We start from the raw sequence: 24,245 nt of genomic DNA, 5'->3' as shown, positions 1-24,245 counted from the left end.
ATAAATAATAGATTTAAAAAGAAAAGCTTATCTCATGAAGTTCAACAAGGTGAAGTGCAAAGTCCTGCAACTGAGTTAGGGCAATCCCAAACACAGATACAGGCTGAGTGGAGAATGGCTTGAGGCTTGTGGAGAAGGATTTGGCAGTGTCAGTTTATGAAAGATTTAATATGAACTGCCAATGTGCGCTTGCAGCCCAGAAAGCCAATTTTATCCTGGGTTGCATCAGGAGTAGTGTGACCAGCAGGTCAAGGAGGTGATTCTGCCCCTCTACTCTGCTATTTTGAGACCCCACCTGGAGACTGCATCCAGTTCGGGGGCCCCCAAAACAAAGAGGACATGGAGCTGTTGGAGCAGGTCCAGAGGAGAGCCGCAAAGATGAGGGCTGGAGCCCTTATGGGGAGAGGCTGAGAGAGCTGGGGCTTTTCAGCATGGAGAAGATTCCAGGAAAACTTAAAGAAGCCTTCCGGTACTAGAAGGGGACCTGCAGGAAAGCTGGGGAGGGACTTTTTTTAAGAGCATGTAGCAATAGGGGAAATGGCTTTAAACTGGAAGAGGGTAGATTTAGACTAGTTATTAAGAAGAAATTATTTTCTGTGAAAATGGTGACACACTGGAATGGGTTGCCCAGTGAGGTTATGGATGCCCCCTCCTTGGAAACATTCAAGGCCAGGCTGCATGGGGCTTTGAGCAACTTGGCCTAGTGGCAGGTGTCCCTGCCTATAGTGGCAGTTTGGAAATAGTTAATCTTAAGGGTCCCTTCCAACTGGAACCATTCTTTGATTCTGTGATCTTAAAGGCTTTTTCTGATGTGTGTAAGAATAGAGTTACTGTTTGCATTCAGACCAGGGTGTTTGGTTTTTTTGGTTGTGTTTCAGTTCAAGCATCAATCTGAAATACAATTTATTTCTCAGCTCTAATGGTAAGGAACACAAATACTTTTCCATAGAAGAAATAGTTACTATAAACTTGGCATTGCAGTTGAATCACATATCAGAAATAAAGTATTGGGTAAATTACTAGGTAAATTAGGTAAATTGTTCATCAAAACAAACTGTGAAGTAGATTAGACAGTAATGCAGAGAAAGGTGATAGACAGTTGATTAAAATGACTATCTTAACAAAATAAAAAAAGCAATCATAAAAATAAAACTTTTCTCTCAATATACAGGGTAACTCTGCAGAGTGGACCAATCAAAGTTATACAAAAGTAAGTTTGCTTTTTATATTTATCAGCAGTGTATGTTCGTTTCATAGTCAATTGTGAAAAGCAAATAGCACACAATTGCATCTAGCATTAGTTCTACACTTTATGATATTCTTATTTATGGGCTTCTGAAACATGTCTAGCTGCTAAATAATCATGATATTTGTGTCACTTGTCATACAATCAAAGAAATGTGGAAAAAAAACAGAAAAGTTACTGTTCCATAACTATTTTTAACATAAATATTTCTTCCTCTCAAATGTTTGGGTCAGAATTTGAAAATACACATTAGTGACAGAAGGGAAAGAAGTCATCGAGAAAACTCCTCCTAGGAATTTAATTCAACTTATGTATACCCAAAGACCAAAAAAGCCCTTTGGAATAGTTCTGCAGGTATGCTGCACCTTCTTCTACTCAGTGCAGCCTACACTTCCCACTGCTATTCTGAAAGTATCCAAAGAAAGAGTATGTTTTGGGAAGTTCTGGTACAGCTAAGTACTGCAGTCTTCATAATTGACAATATTTTACAACTTTTATTTGTCCTAAGGAGCTCTATTGCAAAGACAGAAACATGAGCTACATGCAGATGGTTTATTCTTTGCATTATAGAATTTTAGCAGCACTAATATGAGATGATTCAAGATGCTTTTCTGCTTCTGTAAATGTAGCAAGGAAAATCATAAATAAATCATAATTACTGATGATGTAATTTCATAAGAAATTACAGGTTAACGAATAGAAGTTGAAAAGTTGAAAGTTCTAGACAGCAAAATTTATGGAGTGATAGACTATACTTGAAAGGATACACACATAGGTACATATATGCTACATACTTTAAAAGCAAGCATATATTTTTTGCTCCAAAGCAGCAGTCTGATCTAACAAGCAATTCCTCCATACCTCGAAAACTCTCACTGGTAAACGCAGCTTCTACACTGTCAACATCTAGGAATTCAGCAACGAAAAACTCAGTCTAGATGTGGTTTTGTCTGTTTGCTTAGGAAATTATTACAAGCCACATAGTTCAAAATCCCAACATGAGAAAGAAGAACCTGGTGAAAATAAGAGCAGCTGGCCATACGTGTAGAGTGAGCAAAGACTGGGGGGAGTGGAGCGCAGCTGTTGAGTTTGGTAAGAATAAAAAATCTTTACCCTGACTTATCTTTCTCCCTGTTGTGACCTAACTACCTCACACATGGATGTGCACTTACAAAGAAAAATATAAAGTATACATAAGCATTGTGTTTCATTGCACATTACTGGGAAGGAGAGGGATGATTAGTTTATCTCTTAACATTCTAACTTTGGAAATCAATAAAAAAGTTGTATATTTGAAACTGTAGTCCATCATGCCTGCTTAGCGCTGAGGATTAACAAACAGGTTTGGTGTTAATCTCTCCTGGAAAAATGTACAGCTAAAATGCTAAAAGAAAAAAAGAGTTGCATTTTGTTCCACCTTTTGGACTGACATTCATTAGTCGGAATACGTGCTTGACTGTGCATTTATTGCTTTTTGTTAACAATAATGATTCATGACTGTTGCTCTTTCAGGAAATGAAGAAATTTCTTCTTCAGTATGGATTTTACCTGTAGTGGCAGTTGCAACACTCTCAATAGCTATCTTTACAATTTTCTTCTGCAAAAGGTATATGGAATTTATACTTCTATTTTATTTTGTGTGAATGTTTGAAACATCTGCAGTTCTTAAACAAATAAATTATGCAGAGGTGCCTCTGAACACATTTTCACTCACAATCTAATAGAAGCCAAATTAAAAAGGTGTTCTCAAGGCAGACATTATGATTGTGATACCTAAAGTCTCTGGATGACTCACATACATTTTTTTAAGAGTCTCTACTGTTAACATGGCAAGAAGGTTAATTATGTTTCATCACTTACCACAGAATCATAGAATTATTAAGGTTGAGAAAAGATCTCCAAGATCATCTAGTCCAGCTGTCCATCTACCATCAATATTTCTCCACTAAACCAAGTCCCTTAGTACCACATCGACATGTTTCTTGAACATCTCCAAGGTCTGTGACTTAACCACCTCCCTGGGCAGCCTGTTTCAGCACCTCAACACTCTTTTGGAAAAGAAACCTAATTCTAACTCAACATCCCCTCACTCAACTTGAAGCCATTTCTTCTCATCCTGTTGCTGGTTACATGGCAGAAGAGGTCGACCCCCCACCCCACCACAACCTCCTTTCAGGAAGTTTTAGAGAGCAGTAAGGTCTCCCCTGAGCTTCCTCTTCTCCAGACTGAACAATCCCAGCTCCCTCAGCTGTTCCTGCCAAGACTTGATCTCCAGATCCCTCAACAGCATTGTTGCTCTTCTCTGCACATGCTTCAGGGTTTCAATGTCTTTCCTGTAGTGAGAGGCCCAAAACTAAACACAGCACTCAAGGTGTGGCTGAGTACAGAAGGATCATTGCTTCCCTGCTCCTGCCGTCTGCACTATTTCTGATGGCAGCCAGGATGCCATTGGCCTTCTTGGCCACCTGGGCACACTGTTGGCTCATGTTCAGCTGACTGTCATCAAATGCCCCCAGGTCTTTTTCATCCACACATCTTCCAGCCACTCAGCCCCAAGCCTGCAGAATTGCTTGGGGTTGTTGTGGCCGACATGCAGGACCCAGCACTTGGTCTTGTTGAGCTTCATCCCTTGGCCTCAGCCCAGCTATCCAGTCTGTCCAGATCCCTCTGAAGAGCACATCAACACTTCCTGCCAACTTAGTGTCATCTGCAAACTTACTGAGGGTATGCTTAATCTCCTCATCCAAGTCATCAATAAAGATACTAAACAGGACAGGCGCCAATGCCAACACCCAGGGAACACCATTAATTACTAGCTGCCAGGTGGATTCAACTCCATCCAGCATCACTCTCTGGGCCCAGCCCTCCAGTTGGTTCTTCATCCAGTGAATTTTGTATCTGTCCAAGCCAGTGTCAAAGGCTTGCTGAAGTCTAGGTAGACTATGTCAACAGCCTTTCCTTCATCCACCAGGCAGGTCACTCAGTCATAGAAAAAAATCAGGTTGGTCAAGCAGGACCTGCCTCTCATGAGCCTATGCTGGCTGGGCCTGATCTCCTAGTTGTCTTGTACATGTCCTGTGATCTCACTCAAGATGATCTGTTCTATAACAATCGGTTCCCAGGAGCAGAGCATGGTACCTCCTTCTGCCTCCTCTCCTCAGGGTGCTGCGCAGAACAGCAAGGTCACCTCTTAGCCTTCCCTGCAAAAAAACCTAAGTTTCAACATCCTCTCATGATACCAGCTTTTTAAAGCCATTCTTACCAACATGTAGACTGTCTGCCAAAAGATGTGATTTCTTGAAATGTAGTTATTGCAAACACACGGGCTGATTGTACTTATCAGTACAGATCTTCTAACATTCTAACATTAGAATTGTCCTAGCAAGCTAAATTAATCTGAGAATGCATAAGAAATTTGCATTTCTTCCTGAAATAAACTATGCAAGAGAAATGGAAAGAAAAAGAATCGTCTACCTTATCATGTGCTTTGTATAGAAATATGCAGTAATTCAGAGAAGACTGTTCTTCCTACTTGTTTAAAAGTTTATGTTCACTTTATACTGGTTGCAGTGGCTCAAGTGTGATCACAGTAGTAAGTTCCTTCTTATTTCAAAGAAGAAAATAAATATTTTGAATCTAACCAAAAAGAAAATTACTACCATCTAAATTCTTAGTGTCTCCCTCATATGTATTCAACCTGTGCCATGATGATGTACAATTTTCATTTCTTTTCTGAGGAAGATTTCTTCCCCTGGAAGGGGAAGATAAGAGCTTGTTCAAGGGTGCAGTGGTTTTGACACTCGCTAGATACTTTATTTTTCTGTTTTGCTCTATCCCATTTGAATTCCAGGACTGGTTATTGGAAAGCAGTATTTCCACAAGTTCCAAAGCCAAAAAATCCATTTCATGGACAGCCTGATATAAATCCACAGGTAGGCTTTCTTTCTATTTTATATTAAATGCATGAAATGCAAAATAAGACTATACTGCAGGTTTAAAGGTAATGTTTAAATGATAAGGAACTTAAAGGAAAGAATAACTCTTTCCTTTGCCATATACTGAGGAACTATGAAAGAAAATCAGCAGGGAATTTGTTAAGGGAAGTCAAATGCAGTACTCTTCTCCCCCCAGGGGGTTTCTGCTGTTCCAGTTTGATGGGCACAGGGGTTAATGCTTTCACTGGTAGGTCTTATACCTATGGATGCCTTACCAGCATCACACTGTCACCAACATAATTATAAACGTAAATAACACAATGTGCCATAAGCAGAGCCACAAACAGCCCAGTCTGGCTGCTTCTCTCCAGCTGGGCAGGATGAACTTTGCCAGTGGGACATGCACACATCTGTACTCAAGGCCTGTTCAGTTAACTAAGCTTCAGGCCAAAGTGTACTCACCTGGTTATGTACCTTAATAAAGTTAATCCTTTTGTTCTAATTCTTTTAAAATTATCTGTGAATGGTGTGTCAGAGAAAAGCACACTTTCCCCCTAGTCATTTTCAAGCCAGGCTGAAAATCATGTTTGAGCACTACAGAGGTGTTGAAATTTCAGTATTTTGTCTTTCTAAGGAAAGCTTATCTGATAAGGGAAAAAAAAAAAAAAAAAGTGAAATATTTCCTTAAAATATGCAAAAAAGTTGAAATATTCTCAGAATTACACAAACATAAGTTAGTCACATGTATAAAACTAACAGAAATTTTAATTTTCCTTTCAGACGATGGAGTGCAAAATGCAGTCAGTAACTTCTGAAACTGAACAAATTATATTAGTTGCTGAAGTAGTAAAATAGTAAAAACAAATGAGGAACCTGAAAGTGTACTTTTTAGTTCAGGCAGTTCAGCTCTGCAGAAAGTCAGGGACTAAAATGCATAGGTAGTATAGCCAAGAGATAAGATTATTTATGTGTAAGTTTTTGAAATGCCTTTGTCTTTTCTTTTAATTTCATCTTACTTTAGCTGTCTGGGTAACTGTCCTTACTGGGTATCTTCCATTCTGTGAATATGATTTAAATATTTCAGTCAAGAAGTTTCAGTTACAACTTGTTAAAGAAAAATAATAGTTTTGTTGTTGTTGTTGTTGTTGTTGTTTTTAATCATATTAAAAATACTAAGAGCCAACATACTGAGAGGGCAGGCCAGCTATTTAGAGGGACCTTGACATGCTGAAGAAATGGGTTGATGGAAACCTTACAAAGTTCAACAAGTGCAAATGCAAAGACCTGTACCTGGGACAAACTAAATCCATGTATCCTAGTGAGTGGGTGACAGACAGGTTTGTAGACAAGGCTTTGGTCCTGGTGGACAGGGTAGACAAAAATAACCAATGTGTCCTTATGTATGGTCAGGTGACAGGAGAGCACAAAGATCCCCCTTTCAGTTAAAACCTAATTCCATACAAAGTTCATTCTGGAGCTGGAGTTATATCAGAATAGTCCTGTCATCTGACTCCCTGGTTTGGATGGTTGGAAAGTAAGCCATCCACCTGTTCCTACCTGAGGATGTTATGCTGGAAGCTCACCATGACTTCTAAGTTGATGTTAATATTCAAACAAAAAATGGTCAAGCGTTTCACCCCTTAGCAGAATTAACCTTTGAGTACTTTCATTCACAATAAAAAGAACTTTATCCTCTGAGGTAGTCTCATTGATTTTGACAGCTCACATATCTTTCTGCTTCTTTTGGCCTTGGAGATTCAGGTTTTAAGGATGTCATAGTGTTCTTCATAAGTAAGTGAGGAACCATGGCTAGAACAAACTTATGCTTTAGTGTAAAACTGCTTTTTATTTTGAGACAGAAACTTGGACTACAGTATCAGGCATCCAAATATAGTTATTTGATTATTAGACTATTTTTTTTTTACAATGCTATATGTTTGATTATCAGATTAAATATTCCCAGGACAGTTTTCTTGCACCAGGGCCAACTGCCATTACATACTAGCCCCAGTCTGAGATAATCCCTGGACTATGCCCAGGATTTGTTCAGGACATTGACATTGTTTGCAAGTCCTGGCCAAGTCAGTGCTGAGAACAGTTGTTTCTGGACTCTTTCCAGTGCTGAGGAGTTGTCCAACCACCAGCACTGGCAGGAGCTGTTTCCCACACTGTCTAACTTCTACTCTAGATAGGTGCAAACAGCTCTTGGTAGAACTACTGCATTTGAAAAAATTAATGATTGCCACTGGGTCAAAGACTCACCTGGGAAGATTTTTCCTTCAGATTACAAGAACAGGACCAATTTCTCAAGGAGAAGGAGCTGAACATATGTACAAATAGCATTTGCACATACTTCTCCCAATACGCACCAATAGCCAGAATAGAAATGCCCACAGTCACAAGCTAAAAGAGTGACGACATTGTGCTAGGCTACACTAATTTATACAGCTTTTGATGATATCATTCCTGTTGGGCAAAAATGCCAGGGAGAAGCATAGTTTGACTGTAATCCACCATAGCATAACCATGAACTAGGAAACATTAATGGCTCGCTGTAGGGAATTGAATAGGAAAGTATAATAAAGACAGTACCTCTTAGGAGATTGCATTACAGTCTGGTAGATACAAAAAAAAAAAAAAAAAAAAAAAAAAAAAAAAAAAAAATCCTTATTTCCTGTTTTCTTTTGATAAGGAATAATATACTTTAGTTTATTCAGGGAAGGAGCTCAGGAAAAGCTGGCAGGTCATTTAGAACTACATTCTCTATGCAGAACAGTGAGACATTGTAACACTTAGGGAAACAAGCAGACATATTAGGAGACCAGCTTCCCAAATCAAAAGGGCGCAAGGAGGAAAGGAACAGATAACAGTGGATGTCCAAAGAAGGAATTACATGTGGAAACTCAAATCTATGCAGTTCTCACAAGAATCCAACTTAAGGGTGATAAGACCTGGCCAGTCCATTCTGTATCATCTTCAAAAGGTTGTGGAGACCAAGGAGGTCTTTGTTGACTAGAGAAAGGCAAGTATTGCTCCCATCTTTAGAAAAAGTTCTTAAGATTATCCCAGGGCCTGGCAGCTTGGAACGTCATGATGGGAGTCCTATTAGAGCACATTTCTGAGCACGATAAGGAGGTTACTGGGAGTAATCAGTATGGTTTTTAAAAGAGTAAATACCCATGACAATTGGGGTACCAGAAGGTTCTGTCCTTAAGTCTATCCTGTTTGACATCTTTGTTGGGGAGATCATGTTTGTAGATAACACCAGATTGGGTGACCAATTCATTTGCTCAAAACAGAGGCCACACAGACTGAAGAACAGGTGAAAAACCAAACAAAGCCTGAATTCATCCATTAATGACTTTTAATTTAAGTTGCCCGGAAAAGGAAAATTAGTGTGTGTGGTCTCTTTTTTTTTTTTCTTTTTTTTTTTTTTTAAGGTAATATTATCTTTTTCAAAATAAGTGTTGTGAAAAAATTTCCTGTGCTTTTCTTAAAACTCTATGAATTACACTAGTCACTGTTAGTCTGTTACAAAAGAGTTTCATACAGCATTGGGCAACTTGTTGAATTATCCAACTGTGATCTAACCTTTTTTTAATGAAAGGCTGGTGAAATTTCTGAAACTTTTATCAGCCTAGTGTTTGTTTTTTGTTTGTTTGTTTGTTTTTCTCAGCAAATGCTAATGCTAAACCAAGATATTATTGTAATTGATCATCCAGACCATGTAGAGTGAATTTCTCTCTCTGATTTATGATAAGCTACTCATGAATTGGCTACTAATAGCTACACCAACACTGTGGAACACCACCTGCAAGAGTCCAGAAGAGCACTTGTGGACCAAGAGTACTGGTTCTGGAAGAGATTGTCCTGGGGGAGCCGGAGAGGTCATGGTCCATGCCTCAGTGCTCCTGAGTCTCAACTGCTCACGTTGACAAAGCACAGAATAGCACATTGCACAATACCAAAACCATTTCTGGTTTATTATAAACACAAAGATAAGCAGTTTGTCAGTTCAGAAACAGTTGATCTGATGGTTCCCAGGAGAAGGTGGGGCATGTTGAAGGGATACATAAAAGAGATCAGATGTCCTTAAAGGAAACTGGTTATCAATGGAGTCAGAGTCATGGTCTTGTCCACACAGATAAACCAGGACACTGTGAGGGCCATGTGTCCTCCTGGGAGGTACACAGAACCTGAGGACAGCCATGGAGCCATCAGGCCATGATCTCTCTGGCCAGAACTATCCTAGAGCAGCCAGTGAGCGAGCACAGACAGCCATATCCTAAGGAGAGGGAAGAATAGTGCACACAGAGCCCCAGTGAATTCATCCAGACTGGAGATTTGAAACACATTAGTCAAGACTAATGTAGCTACTCTTTGAATAGTCTGAAAGTACTAATCAGATGAGACTGTTAGAAAACCCTCAGTTTATTCACAAACATGCCACCACTACAGGATGCAAATCCTTTTAACATAATTAATTATCTTTCCAGAAAAGCTTACAAGTTTAAAAGTATTTAAAATTATCTCTGAATTCTTAATTGGTCATTTACGTATTTTCTTCACCTGAAATTACTTGTCTTACTTCTCTTAGGTTCTGTCCTTCAGACCTTCCTCTTCCTCAACCCTTTCCAGTGCTTGTTCCTCCTCTCCTGTTCCTAGGTGAAAGCCATCTATTGAGAGCATGCTCAGGCCCAAACCCTCCCCAGAGTCTCTCACAGGGCTGGTTCTCAACCAGCAGAAAACAGTACTGATATACTTGTCCTGAACATATCTTGGGAAGAAAGAAATTGAACAGCATTGAGCTATTTTAGCTCCCACTGTCAGAATAAACCCAGAAACAGACAGGATGAGAAGCAAGTCCAGAGAGGATGGAAAATGGAACATGCCAATCCTCTTCCCAAGGTGCTGAGAACGTGACAAGGACTGAGTCAACACTAGGAATGTTGCTTGAGAGACCAGAATATTTAGCTGAAACACATACACTCTTCTCTCAGTATTCCTCACTTTATCTTTACATAGTTTTCTTTCAGTCATAAAATCAAGATTTTAAGAAAATATTAATATACCCTTTTGAGAAGTATCCTTGGCTGATGTTGAGCAAGACAGAGCAGTGTGGATTGAAAAACAAAGGCATTTAGAATTTGAAATATCTGTGAAGTAATTCAATATCGGTGGACCTCAACACATACACAAGAAAATAATAATAAAGTGAGAGATTTGGTTCAAGTAAAGCAGGGTTAGAAATAATTTTTCCTCTAACAGACTAACTGCTAAGGACCCTTCCCCACTCCTAAGAAGCTCAGGGAATTCTCTTTTCTGTTCTTGTGCCTATATTAGGGGTGAAAGGTAAAGAGTAATTCAAATCATTCTGTCTGTGAATACTTGAAAACAAGAAATAAAAAGTCTTGCTGAAGAACAGCAAGCTACTTCTATGTATATCACATATCATGTAAAACAAAGTAGGAAGTGGCTAATACTCAGTGTGACCTAAAGCCACAGCTGAAGTTGCTGACAACTAAAGCAAACATTATGATTTAGCTTTTCATATTTTTATGACTGCAAAGCCTTTTAGAAACTCAACATTCCATAAAGCCATTTGGGTCTTGATAAAATTAAATGGTCATGTTGTAAGAGCTTCAAGCATTGATTAGTTGTATAAAACTGAAATCAGTGTAACATAACTGCAATTATTCATTTCCAAAACATATTATTTATGAAAATGCCTTTATTTGTAAGAGGGGTACCTCTATGAATATGTTCATGACCACTGTGTGTTTATGCATTACTTTATAATGATTCTGCATACTGTGACTGTTTAGTTTATACAGTATAGCAGGAAGGAAGAGTTAGTTGTGTGATCAGTTCATGTGAAATCATTAGCATCTGCAAATTAGGAAATTTAAGGAAGTTGAAAAGCTGTAGGGGAAATGATAATCTGAGTAACTTTCTGGTTTGCAGAATTTGCTATTAAGTAGTGGTGTACTGTAAAAAAAAAACCTGACAGATCTAAACACTTGCAAGCTTAAGTGCCTTTGCTGCTCTGATCCAAAATCAAACAAAATAGAGGAGGAGGGTTTTTCCAGGAGGAGGTATGTGTCTTTGTGTCATCTATTGCTTTTTTCTTTTGCCACAATATAAAAAATGTGAGAATATAAACATTTGCCAAGGATTAAGCTAGATCCACTTATACTAGAACATCTATGAAATCTGGATTAGCTTCCTGCTTTAGAAAGTCCAGGCAAAATACTTGTACTTTCTCCAGGATTCAAAGTTTATGAAATACCTATGATGTCTGTTGCTCTATTTGACTTTCATTATCTGACATTTACTTTGCAATAACTGAAAATATATATATACATTTTCTGCATCCTTGGGGATATTCGAATTTCTATTTGTTGTAAAAAAAGTTAATCATAAGATCATGCATAGATGGAAGGCATCTATGGAAGCTGGTGAATCCCACTCCCTGTCCAGAACTGTCAGCTACAGGCAGGTTGCACAGGGCTGTGTCCTGTCAAGTTTGGAGTATCTCCAAGACTGAAGATTCCACAACCTTTCTTAGTAGTGACAGTGTGTATCTACCTTTGAAGAAAAAAATGTTTTCTTATCTTTTAATGGAATGTCCTTTCTTTCAGTTTGTGCCCATTGCCTTTTGTCTGGTCACCGGGCACCACTGAGAAAAGTCTGGCTCCATCTTCCTTATTCCCCCCAAGTTACCTTATGCAAATGAATAAGGTTCCCTTGAGACTTCCTCTCTCCTAACTGAGCAGTTCCAATTCTCTCCACCTCTCCTTTTTATGAAAGCTATTCTACTCCTTTAACTGTTTTTGTGATTGTTTGCTTGACTCACTTCAGTGTATCTGTGTCTCTCTTGTACCGGAAATCCCACAGCTGTACACAGGACTTCAGGGGTGGCCTCACTAGTGCTGAGTGGAGGGGAATGATCACCTTTCTCAGTGTGCTGGCAATACTTTGCCTAATGCATCTCAGTTTACAATTAACCTTCTTTGTGGCAAGGGAACATAGCTGACTCATGTTCAGCTTCATTTCTACCAGGACTCCAAGGACTCTCTTTGCATGGCTGCATTCCAGTTGTGCTTGGAATTATTCCTCCCCATGAGGAACAAGAACAGCAGGTGCACGTTTCCCTTTGACTTCATGAGATCTTTATCAGCCCATCCAGGTCCCTCTGAAGCAAAACAGTATAGTGCTACAGCAACAATTTCTCCCAGTTTTATATCATGTACAAAAATGAAAAAAACTATCTAGAGGTTGAATTGATTCTTGGAAGGCAACATTTAGGCATCAATATGAGCTAAATACTTAATTGCCTGTTAGACATTGCTGGATTTTTCCTATGCTTATTTATATGCCTCCTGGTACACTTAATGGTGATCTCCATTTGCCTGTGAAATATAAGCTTTGGTTTGACTGCAGTGTAAAAACATCATTTTATGTTCACATCACCCTATGAGTAAAATTCACATTTTCATTTACTGAAGGGGGTCATGGGCAGCAGTAACTTTCCCACAGCCACTCAAGAAAAGAAAACCACTGGCAAAGCTAGGAGTTAGAATCAAGAAAGCTTGGTTACAGGTGGCTTTTACTGGTAATATCCTACACTCACAGCTTGAGAGAAAAGAACATGCCAAAAAAAGAGGATAAGAAAATAAAGTGTTTAAGTCAGTATTTAATTGATGCCTCTGTAAAAACTACTGTAGATATGCTATAATTTCTAAATGTGACCATATTTTTCTTCTGGAACACCAATACAGAAGTCATTCCAGAGCTTACTGTTTGCCCACACCTTGCTACAAAAGATCAAACATACTCACATTCACTGTCACACAGTAAAACTGTCTGTCTTCAAGGGATATGATCACTGTTGCTGAGTAATACACGTCATACATCTGGTAACATTAGATAATAAGCTTGACAAAATTTTCCTAGTGAAAAATTAAATATAGATTCTATGTGCATGCCACTAAATAAAAGAAAGCTAGGACTCTTCATGACTCCAAGGTCAAGTAGCACCAGCTAGTTTATGTCCACTTAGCTCAGGTGGACAGATTAGCTTAAGAGCAGATCTGCCTTGGAGAGAGCTAAACTAAAAAGTGAGAGTGTAGGCATCGTGTTCTTGAGTTCCCTCTGTATCTCTCCTCCATGTAGCAGCATAACTACATGCTGAGAGGCCAAGACACTTGCGAAGATGGCCAGGAAAAGAGAAAAAAAGAAAAGAAAAAGGAAAAACATGAGGAAACGCTACTTACACAAGCATATTTTTGTTTCTGTTTGTGTGATCCTTCAGATAACACTCCTAGTTGTTTTGGCATAACTACACCTTCCTTCTGACACCTTCACTAGTGAGATCTGTTCAGAGCAGAGAGTTTAACCGTCCGCAAAAGATCAGTCTGGGAAAGGGTAGTGGTCCTAGAGGTACAAGGCTCCTTGAGATGTGATGCTGGCTTGACTTCCAGGCAGAAGGAATGAAAGAATAAAGCAAAGGGATTAGGTCTTTCTGCAGCTCCTCTATCCCTTGCTCTGAATGCAGCCCAAAGGAAATTCAGGAGACCTAGCTATTTGTTGGTGCATTCAGTTAGGGCAATGGAAAAAAAAAAAGTACACAACAGTGATTTCTTGTGTAATTTCTTTAAAAGTGAAACATAAATGCATTGGGAAGCAAAATCCTTCAGTGCTCTGGTCAATGAAAAAGATCATTTTTTCTGAAGAAGAACACTTGCAGTTCCTGCTATTCCTACTGCAAGCCCAATGACATGCCCAGAGCCTGGACACAACAATGCCAGCAATCTCTACTCTAAGCAGTAGATGACTCATTTGGCAGTGCTCCAGATTAGCATTTCCACTAGAAAACACAGAGAATTAGTAATATGGACCTATGGAAAGCCTGGTAGTCATGAGAGCAAACAGAAGGAGATGACAAGAATGAAGCAAAGACAATAAAGGAAAGGTGAGCAGACATTTTAGAGAGAATAGGAAAACAAACACCCAAAAGTCAGGGTAGAATGAAGAAAAGAGCAAGAAAAGACTAAGTGACTGAACTAAGGACGTAAAATGCAGAAAAATATGGTTATAGGAAAAGAGTAGAGAATAACAGGAGGTCTTGACACTCCTGTGTACATTCCTGTGGAGATTACTGAGAACATGGGAAAGTGAAATAACTGTTGAGTCCAATATCACATAGAACATTTCAGTACCAGTCCTCTGTATGCTTGTATTTAAGATTCTTCAGTATCACTTCCCAGCAGCTGTGGCCACATCCTCACTGTTGCAGAACAACTTAGAAAGAAAAGTCTGATGCTGAAGAGATAAGCAGGAAAGTGTCACGCTACCATGAAGACTATATCTGCTGATGCACCAGCACAGTGTCCTATCCTGTCTCTACTTCTGGAGATTCTAACAGATTGGCCATGTTGAGCCATTTCCAGGAAGTGTGAGAAGTCCTTCAAACACATTCAAAACTCCAGCTTGCTTGGATCAGACTGGATTTTTGCTTAAACCACAAATGGAACCAATCTTAATCTGTTCTTCTGAAATGTCCAAAACGGTTAATGGAGAAAAACAGGCAATTAACAGACTATTAGCAAGTGTCCTCCCTCTTCCCCTTCCCCCTCCTCCCCCCCCCCACATTCCTGTGTTTACCAAATAGTCCTACAATTAGCCCTAGAAAAAGGATATCTCATGTCCTTTGAGGAATTCTTTGAAAAGGATCATTAAGGTAATACTGTTTCTTCGGGGAAAATTAGTCCGAATACCACACAAAGACTGAATAAGGTTCTGGAAGATGTTTACAGCTTATGGAACGAAATTCATAGGTTCAGAGGACCAGAAAGGCTGTGTACTGTTTATTATTAAATTGTTCCTTAAGACATAGAGTCATAGTGTCAAAAATAGCCCTAAGGGGAGAATAAGCAAAGGGGTAATAAGCAGCTGGATTCAACACAGGAACACTGCATGAAATTATTACAAAAATTAGAATATAATTACATTGATAAACAAGTCTGATTGAAAAATAAAGGCATTCTCAAATCAGGAGTCACCTTTCTCTGTCATTTATGAGAAATTTGTAAGTATATCCGTTAAAGATAGAAACAAAAGTTGGGAAAATCACTTAAAACATATGACTTACAAAAAGCTTGATGTTATGGTCATATCTCAAAAGTGTGAGTCTTTAACTCAGGCAAATATCTGTCTGCTAATTTTGGATTAGGTATCAGTGAAGCAGATTTAGCACTTTCCCAACTTCTTAAGTGTAATTTTTAGTCAAAGTTCAATTGTGGATCAATTTATTTGTTAGTTCAAAATTGTTACAGACGTGGTCCTGTAAGGAAGCGTCAAATTTTGATTATGAAGAATACATACTCATGCTTTATGTCCACAGTAAAGTTCAACAAGTTCTGGATCCAAAAGAAATAAGGAACAAAGAAAGCACAGGAAAAAATGCATCATGTTTAATAGTGGGATGCAGGAAACTACACCTAAGAAATGGGATTGTTTACTACACTCAGCTCTCCATCAAAAGGGGTGAAAAGCGAGGAACCACATTAAAAAAATAAATAAATGAATTTAATTCAGGTTAGTCAGAAACTGATAGAAATATAAAGTTTATGATGAATGCTTCTATTTGGCATGCTCAGGAGAATAGAAAAGCAGCTGTATCTAAGGTTATCCATTGTCAAATGGAATGTGGTAAGGCTCATCAGAATTCCAGTATCTAGGGCACTTTTCTGAATGGAAAACTTTCCTAAGCTGGTATGTGGTCAGAAAAGGAAAGAAGAAAAGGTGATAGTAAATAATGCTGGAAGTGACAGAGTCATAGAATCTTAGAATCATTAAGGTTGTAAAAGTTTTTGAAGATCATCCATTCCATCTGTTCACCTAACAACAATTTTTCTACATTAAACCGTGTCCCTTAGTACAACACCTAAACATTTCTTGAACACTTTGAGGGAAGGTAACAATCACTTTGCCTCTAAAAAAAGAATGAGAAGTAACTTAGGGAAATGCTTTTAAGCCATGGTTGTCAACCTTTAGGTTTACCTTTGTTCACATATACAATATATAATATAGTTAATGTATATGTGTAACAAAACTTCATATATATATATATATATATATATATGTATATATAATTAAAACATAAAAAGGAGGGCAACAAAAAAAATACAACTAGTGTGATAATTGACCTTGATTTTGTGAAACACAAATCAAATACATATCACAAAACTCATTAGGAATCTATCTAAAATTATTTTATATTTTTGTGAGCTTTTTGAGAAGTTGGATATTTCTTCCTCAGTGAATGAGTGATGTTATGAAGTAACACAAGTCCAAGTTTAATAAGAAATAAGAAAATTTACATAGGCACTTAATAACAAAAAAAACCCCATATATCTCCACAGACATACATATGTGTAGGTGGGTTGAAATATTGTTGACAATCATTGCATCTTACTCACCAAGCAACACAAACACGTGTACAGTGTAATGCACGAGACATCAATTCAGCTTAATGTGTGTGGAGGGCACATGAGGTGTAACTAGCACTGCACTGCACGTCTCTCCACAGCATTCCATTGTTGCCTACACAGTTGGCACTTGAGCTAAGCTCAATGAATTCATGAAAAATGTTATTAAAAATCACACAATAATAATAAAATTTATAATTTTGTGGGACCACGCTAGTAGCTGCCCAGGGCTGCGTGTGGCCCATGGGCTGTGGGGTGGACAAGTCTGCTTCAAACACTGTGAATGTTTTGCTATATGAACATTTGAAGTCAGCCTCAAATTCTTTTTAAGCAAAACTGTACACTTGCCAGTGCTAAGAAAAGTAGGTCAGTATTTAATTCCTGCTAAGACCTTGCAGATACTGAGATTTTTTTCCTCCTGCTTTGCATGAACAAGTCAGAGCTCATGGTGTTTTCCATGCACAGCTAAGATACTAACAGGAAGAGAAACAAGCTTTGAACTTGGTGCTGATGCTTGGTTTAACAGGGCACTCCTAGAGAAGTGAGTCACCCACAGCCTGACAGAGCCAAAAACCAAACTGCCCACTTCCGAAAAGATGCCTTCACCAAAGAATTGAAAGCCAAACTACATGGTCATTCTGCAGCAGAAACTGGAGCACCACATAACATGGCAGTGGCACAGACTGTTAAGGGAGGTAGTAGAGTCACTGCACCTGTAGGTGTTCAAGAACCACGTGGATGTGGCACTGAGGGACATGATCACTGGGCATGGTGGGGGCGGATTGGGGTTGGACTTGATGATCTGAGAAGTCTTTCCAACCTTAATCCTTCATTCTATACTATCCTGGAGATGTTCAGGAAATGTATAGATGTGGCACTGAGGGGTGTGGTTAGTAAGCATCGTGGGAATGGGGCAATGGATTGAGATGATCTTAGAGGTCTTTTTCAATCTTAACAATTCTGTGACTCTTTGATTCTCTTGTAAAATTGGCAGGGCTGTTCACAGGATCAGAAAGCAAGAACACTTAGCTTTTTGATGGTTAGGACAAATATCTGAAAGGATATAAAGAACAGTAATCCTAAGTCATGGTCCCTGCACTGTCAACGAATGGATGTATAGTAACGAGAGTTAGTGGCCTCTCCATCTCAAACTGCTGTCTTGCAGGAGATAATAGTATAATAGTGAGCTTACCTCAGATCTTTTAAAGAATAGGTGCTCACCAGAAATCCGGAAGCACAGCTCAGTTTTTCTGAAGAATATGTTCCAGGGGTGAATTAAACAGCTTTTTTTGCTCTTGTCATGAGAAAATGAAGATTCGGAGCAAAAAAAATGCACTTTGATGTGATTTTCTTTTGTTTAAATTTTTTATTTTCTTTTTGCCCCTGAAGGCTTCATTGTATCTTTACAGAGAAGAAAAGATGTTTCGCACTCTTGGACTCACATGCATGATTTGTTGGTGCATGATGCTATTTTGTCCTTTGCATGCTGACCTTCAGTGTATGGGGTGTAAGTACATTTTTATGTAGTCCGAGGAATGGTGTTTAATTCCTCATTATTAGAGTTATTTGAAATTAAGCTGGTAATAGTGAATTTAGGCCTGAAATATACTATACTCTCTATTTAACAGTAGCAGCACCATATTCTAATTTGAACTTATCCTGTAACCATTTCAGCAGGGACACAAGAATTGCCTATCTCAAACTTGACATTGAATCGGAGAAGAATGGAGCTGTCCTGGCAGAGCAGCAAGAACTTCTCCAGTTACAAGTGTACCATGGCTGCAAACTTCAAACTCAGAGAAATGAAGGTAAACATTCTGTTCATTGAGACAATTTACTGCACATTTTCTGTTTACCTCTTACAGATTTCATTTACCTTGAAAAAAAATTGCATCAGTTGGCTTTAAAATCTGTGACTGTTTGCAGTCTACATCTTGATCTATGAAAAGCTATTGCTGATGCTAGGGTGTATTTGATGTGAAAGAAGCTTCCCAAAAGAAGCACAGAAGTGAGGTTCAGTCACCCAAGAGAAAGGGAGGTGATAGCCTGAACTGCAGCTGTGCTGAAGCATGTCTCAGGTGTGAGACAAAGAGAGATACCTGGAGAATTTAGATGGACACAGATCCTTCAGCTGAAAAGTGAATATTCCAAATGATGTAATGGATTTTCAATGTCTCAAGTTCTTCACCTATTTCTCGGTGAACAAGCCTCTAGGACACATTTTGTTATAAGCTTATGCTATCCTAACAGAAAAGTTGAGGAGATTGTTGCAGAGAGGAGGAGACAGAGAGACAGCTTATTTAGAACAGCAAAGCAGAAGCTTAATTGGAAATATGTACTACAATAATACACCATGCTGTCACTGAAGATTTTAAATTTAATGCCATAGATATCTTTCTTAACGTCGTGGAGATCAGATGAAGATTTTTGTTTAACTGGGATCCTCTGATTTAATTTCATTTTGGTTCTCCTGTTGATTCAGCGTCTTCTCTTACGTCTTTGGGTTAATATTAGCCTTCCTTAATTGTCATGTGATGGTGTAGAAATCTCTTTGTGTAGTTGTGCTTTCAATTACTCAGTTTCATTCTAGATTATCCTCAATTTGTAAAGAAGAGCATAAAACAGCCACAGGCATTTGAGGCATTGGAACAGGCTGCCCAGGGAGGTGGCGGAGTCACCGTCCCTGGAGGTGTTGAAGAACTGTGTGGATGTGGCACTGAGGGATGTGGTCAGTGAGCATGGTGGGGATGGGTTGGGGTTGGGTTTGATGATGTAAGGAGTCGTTCCAAACTTGATCATTCTATGATTCTACATAAACACACTAAATTTTGGCCATTGGAGTTATTGCTGACTGGTCCTTTCAGATCCAGCACTATCTAAAATGGCAGAGGAAAATCAGAGAAGCAAAATATGTACATGTTATTTTTTAGGTGAAGAACAAATCATGCAGGTTTGAAGTAGAAGATAGCGTGCCTCTGTACAGAGGAGCAGCTTTCACCATTACAGTACCAAAGACAAACATCTCAAAAATTTGTCCATTTTTCCCTGAAGGTAATGCTTGTGGTTTTCTCCTTTTACAATCTTTTGAAGGTAAATAATACCATAGGAAACAGTTCCTTAAACAGTAGTTAAATATTATTTTTCTATTTGAAATATTTGTCTTTTTAAGTCCGTTGAAGCCATTTGTTCTCTAACTGACCATTCTGCAGTTCTGCAATAGAGGTGTTACAAAAAATGTATCAATAACTGTGTTATTCCTTTTCTTGCTAGGGCTCCAAAATGCTGTTAACTTACAGTGGTTTCAGGGTGATTCAAGTAATTGTTCTGGCTGTTTGAACACCAAAGACACTAGTGCTTCTGCAGCCGCATGTAGCTGGATTATTTCAGACTTGGAAAAAATGATAAGATTAAGTAGTTTATCTTTTCTTAGGGATTCCACAAAGGAGACTTTTTCACAGTGTCCTAAAAAATACAACCCAGGGCACTGCCCTTCAAATACTCCTCCCCATCTGGATCTCAGGTCCAGGCACGCAGGTTTTCCAAGGGGACTCCCATGTTTCTCAGGTGCCTTCACCTGAGGGAAGGGAAAGGAAGGGAGGAGAGGGGAGGAGAGGAGAGGAGAGGAGAGGAGAGGAGAGGAGAGGAGAGGAGAGGAGAGGAGAGGAGAGGAGAGGAGAGGAGAGGAGAGGAGAGGAGAGGAGAGGAGAGGAGAGGAGAGGAGAGGAGAGGAGAGGAGAGGAGAGGAGAGGAGAGGAGAGGAGAGGAGAGGAGAAGATACTTTGGAAAGGACCCACAAAAATCAAGTTCCACTCCCTGACTACTTTACGTCTAACTCTCAGCCTCTCCTCATAGGACATGCCGTTAGCCTTCTTAGCTTTGGTGCCCTCCTCTGGGCACTTCCAAGTTTCTGAAAGTCCATGTTATGTTGTGGAGCCCAGAAATGCATGCAGAGTTTGAGATGAGGCCACACCAGTGCTAAATAGAGGGGGATAATCACCTCTTTTGACCAGCTGGCCATGCTGTGTTTAATGTACCTCACAGTGCAGTTTGCCCTCTTGGCTGCCAGAGCATGCTGCTGGCTCATGCTGAGATGCTGTACCAGAGCCCACAAGTCCCTCCCTGCTGAGCTGCCCTCCAGCCACTCCTCTCCCAGTCTGCGCCTGTGTCTGGCATTGCTCTGTATCAGATGCAGCACACAGCATTTGCCTTTACTGAACTTCATGCCAGTGATGATTGGCCAACACTCCAATGTGTCCAGACCCCCCTGCATGGCCTTTTGTCCTCCAGGGAGTCAGCAGCGCCTCACAGTTCAGTATTGTGAGCAAATCTGCTGAGGAGACTTTCCACTCCAACTTCCAGAACACTGATATAAAAGTTGAACAGAACTGTCCCTAGAATTGAGGGACCACTGCCAATGAATGGCCGTCAGCCAGAGATAGTCCATTCACTACAACCATTTGAACTCTGCTGTTGATCCAGTACAACTCCCAGTTTAGTATGAACTTGTTTGCCTCAGGGTTGGACAACTAGTTCAGAATGATGTCATGAGGGACAGTACCAAAAGCCTTACCGAAACCCAGAAAAGTTGTCTGCTGCCATGATTCTCCAGCACGGAGCAGTCCACACATTTTTTCCTCATAATGGACATTGCTGTGTTTGCAGGCATTAATGGGTCAGCCATTGAGAACTTCTCCTGTGTGATTTATGACATTTCCCTCATGAACTGCACTTGGCAGGCAGGCAGGAATGCTCCAGGAGATACTCAATATTTTCTCTACTGGCAGAACTCGAGGTGAGTAGGTCTTCTTGAGTTTTGGGTAGTCCGAATTCTCAACACATCACTATGCCTACATTTAACTAAAACTCCTTGTTATATATCCATTATGTTTCCTATAGAGATGATGACCAGACAGAATGTGAACTTTACATTAAAGATGAAAATGACCGAAACGTGGGATGTAAATTCCAAAATGTGACAATTAAAGATAAAACTACTTATTTCCTGGTAAATGGATCCCACAAAGCCTTCCTGATCCAGTTTTATGATAATTATACAAAACTATACACAATTGGTAAGTAGGCACTTTTATTATTGCTGACCCAAAAGGAAAACAAACAAACAAACAAACAAACAAACAAAAAAAGCCAGGAATTTTTCTCTGAGGGAAAAAAAAGAAAGAGAATAAAACAACTGAGTGCAGCTGTTATAGGACTCTATACAGTAGTACAAACTTGATTTCAGTTAGCTGAAAAGATAGCATTCCTGAAATTGACTAAAATGAACAAAGGCAGAGTGTCTGAAGTAACAGCTTGGGGAACAGTGTAAACAACTCCTCAGAACTGAAGAGGTGAGAAATAATTGTGAAAAATGTTCTGAGGGCAGCTTTCCTGTGGGCTTATTTCTCCACCTCAGCAATTCCACATCTCTATGAGAACCACAAGGACATTGTGCCTTAAACCAGAGGGAGGATTCAACTGGAAAATTAAGACTGTATTAACTAAGTGAGTACCCACAAGTTTAAGTTCTGATAGAGATTTCGGGCAGGATCTAGTTGCCTAAAACCTTGCCTCTATTGCCATTTGAGACACCTTCAGACGTCTAGAAGTTTTGTAGATGTAGGTCAGATGTTCAATAGTTGTAGCATCTTAGTCTCTAGTTTTCATACTGTGTTTTACCTACTGTATTTAGCAGATAGATAACATTTCTTTCTACCATCAGCATACAGCTGAACTAGTTGCCTCAGCTTCATGTACATTTTGCTAGGAACACGTGAGTTGTAGCTAATTATTGATCGTGAATTTCATTTCATTCCAGAAAGACTCCCTCCTCCACTGAACATCACTGCCAACTGTACTAGCAATCCAGGAGGTTGCATAATTACATGGCAACAACCCCTTCTAAGTCATGTGGAAAACGCAGACTGTTTTGAGTATGAAATAAACATACAAACTAAGGTAAAAACAATGTACTGGCTTGCATTTGGCACCATATCTAGCTAAAGAACATGCAAATTTCTGTTCTCGGTTTATTGACTTCTATCTGATAAGCTGTGGCATGTTCTACTGCTCCAGTCTTGCTGTTCTAGCTTACACTGCTTCTGACTTTTTTTCAAACTAATATATCATAGAATAAGAGAATCACAGATTCATAGAATGCTTTGGGTTGGAACGGACCTCTAAAATGACATAGTTCCAACCTCCCTTCTGTGGGCTGCTAGTTACTAAATCAGGCACTGGGTGAGTGGAGGTACCAGGGATACCCACATGGTGACAGAAGGTAAGACACATTCTGGAGGGGCCATCTGAGGCCAGGCAAAATACTATGCAGCAGCTGTAAGGGGCACTACAAGGCTAAGTGAAGGCAGCTCAGTAACACCCTCCTTGTCTACAGCAGACTGATGATTTCCATCCATGTCCTAGATCGAGAAAGCTCATCTGACAATGAATAATGGGGAAATACTAATCTTTATAATGCATTATACACAACAGGTTTATTTTCTGAAATGAGACATTCCTTCCAATAACATTTTCCTTTTTCATAATGCCAGCTGTCCCACTGACATTACATGTAAATGTTTCCTGGATACCATCTTTTCTGGAATCCTTACCGCAACCACTGCTGGTGATAGTGCTTGCTAATTTTTACACCTATGCATTTCATATTAAATATTTCAAAATGTTAGGGTTCTTCAGTCCACATTAATACTTTTTTTTTTCTTGTTAATTAAATTTTGATTGCATTGAATGTGTAAGTAAATATTCACAGTGATTTTGAATATGAATCACACTGATGTCAAGGTGGGGGCTGGACTCTTCTCCCAGTTGACTAGCGATAGGACAAGAGGGCATAGCATGAAGTTGTGCCAGGGGACGTTCACTTTGGATATTAGGGAAAATTTCTTCTCCAAAAGAGTGGTCAGCTGCTGGAATAGGCTGTCCAGGGAGGTGGTTGTGTCACTGGAGGTGTTCAAGGAATGTTTAGATAAAAAAATCATAGAATCACAGAATGGCTTTGGGTTGGAAGGGACCCCAAAGATCATCAATTTCCAACCCCCCTGCCATAGGCAAGGCCACTATCTTCCATGTCTAATACTAGACCAGGTTGCTCAGGGCTCCATCCAACCTGGTCATGAACACCTCTGTGGATAGAGCATCCACAACCTCTCTGGGCAGCCTGTTCTAGGACCTCATCCTCTCTCTGTAAAGGACTTCCCCCTGACATCCAATCTAAGCCTTCCCTCCTTAAGCTTAAAACCATTCCCCCTTGTCCTTTCACTATCTACCCTAGTAAAAAAAGGTTGATTCCACTCCTTTATACAAGCTTCTTTTAAATACTGGAAGGCAGCAATGAGGTCTTATCATAGCCTTCTCTTCTCCAGGCTGAACAAGCCCAGATTCCTCAGCCTGTCTTCATAGGGGAGGTGCTCCAGCCCTCTGGACCCTCTCCAACAGCTCCACATCTTTCCTGTAGTAGGAGCCCCAGACCTGGATGCAGTACTCCAGATGCGGCCTCATGAGGGCAGAATAGAGAAGGACAATCACCTCCCTGTTGGCCACTCCTCTTCTGATGGA

General features: G+C 39.6%; 1 protein-coding gene across 5 annotated transcripts in view; it reads left to right on the top strand.

Moving 5' to 3' along the window:
- Positions 1–24,245, top strand: part of LOC125688399 (granulocyte-macrophage colony-stimulating factor receptor subunit alpha-like) — a 39,409-nt gene that overhangs the window by 8,381 nt on the left and 6,783 nt on the right. For all 5 annotated transcript variants that reach the window (XM_048934445.1, XM_048934444.1, XM_048934447.1 and 2 more), the window contains 10 exons: positions 1,172–1,210; positions 2,209–2,338; positions 2,759–2,852; positions 5,097–5,178; positions 18,063–18,180; positions 18,348–18,481; positions 19,604–19,724; positions 21,336–21,465; positions 21,570–21,745; positions 22,489–22,628. In XM_048934445.1, the coding sequence (XP_048790402.1) occupies positions 1,172–1,210; positions 2,209–2,338; positions 2,759–2,852; positions 5,097–5,178; positions 18,063–18,180; positions 18,348–18,481; positions 19,604–19,724; positions 21,336–21,465; positions 21,570–21,745; positions 22,489–22,628 (1,164 nt within the window). The remainder of the gene's footprint in view (positions 1–1,171; positions 1,211–2,208; positions 2,339–2,758; positions 2,853–5,096; positions 5,179–18,062; positions 18,181–18,347; positions 18,482–19,603; positions 19,725–21,335; positions 21,466–21,569; positions 21,746–22,488; positions 22,629–24,245) is intronic.

This window comes from Lagopus muta, chromosome 1, assembly GCF_023343835.1.
Source record: "Lagopus muta isolate bLagMut1 chromosome 1, bLagMut1 primary, whole genome shotgun sequence".
In the NCBI taxonomy this organism is placed as follows: Eukaryota; Metazoa; Chordata; class Aves; order Galliformes; family Phasianidae; genus Lagopus; species Lagopus muta.
The sequence above is the reverse complement of the archived record's forward strand: the minus strand, read 5'-3'. Positions and strand labels throughout refer to the sequence as shown.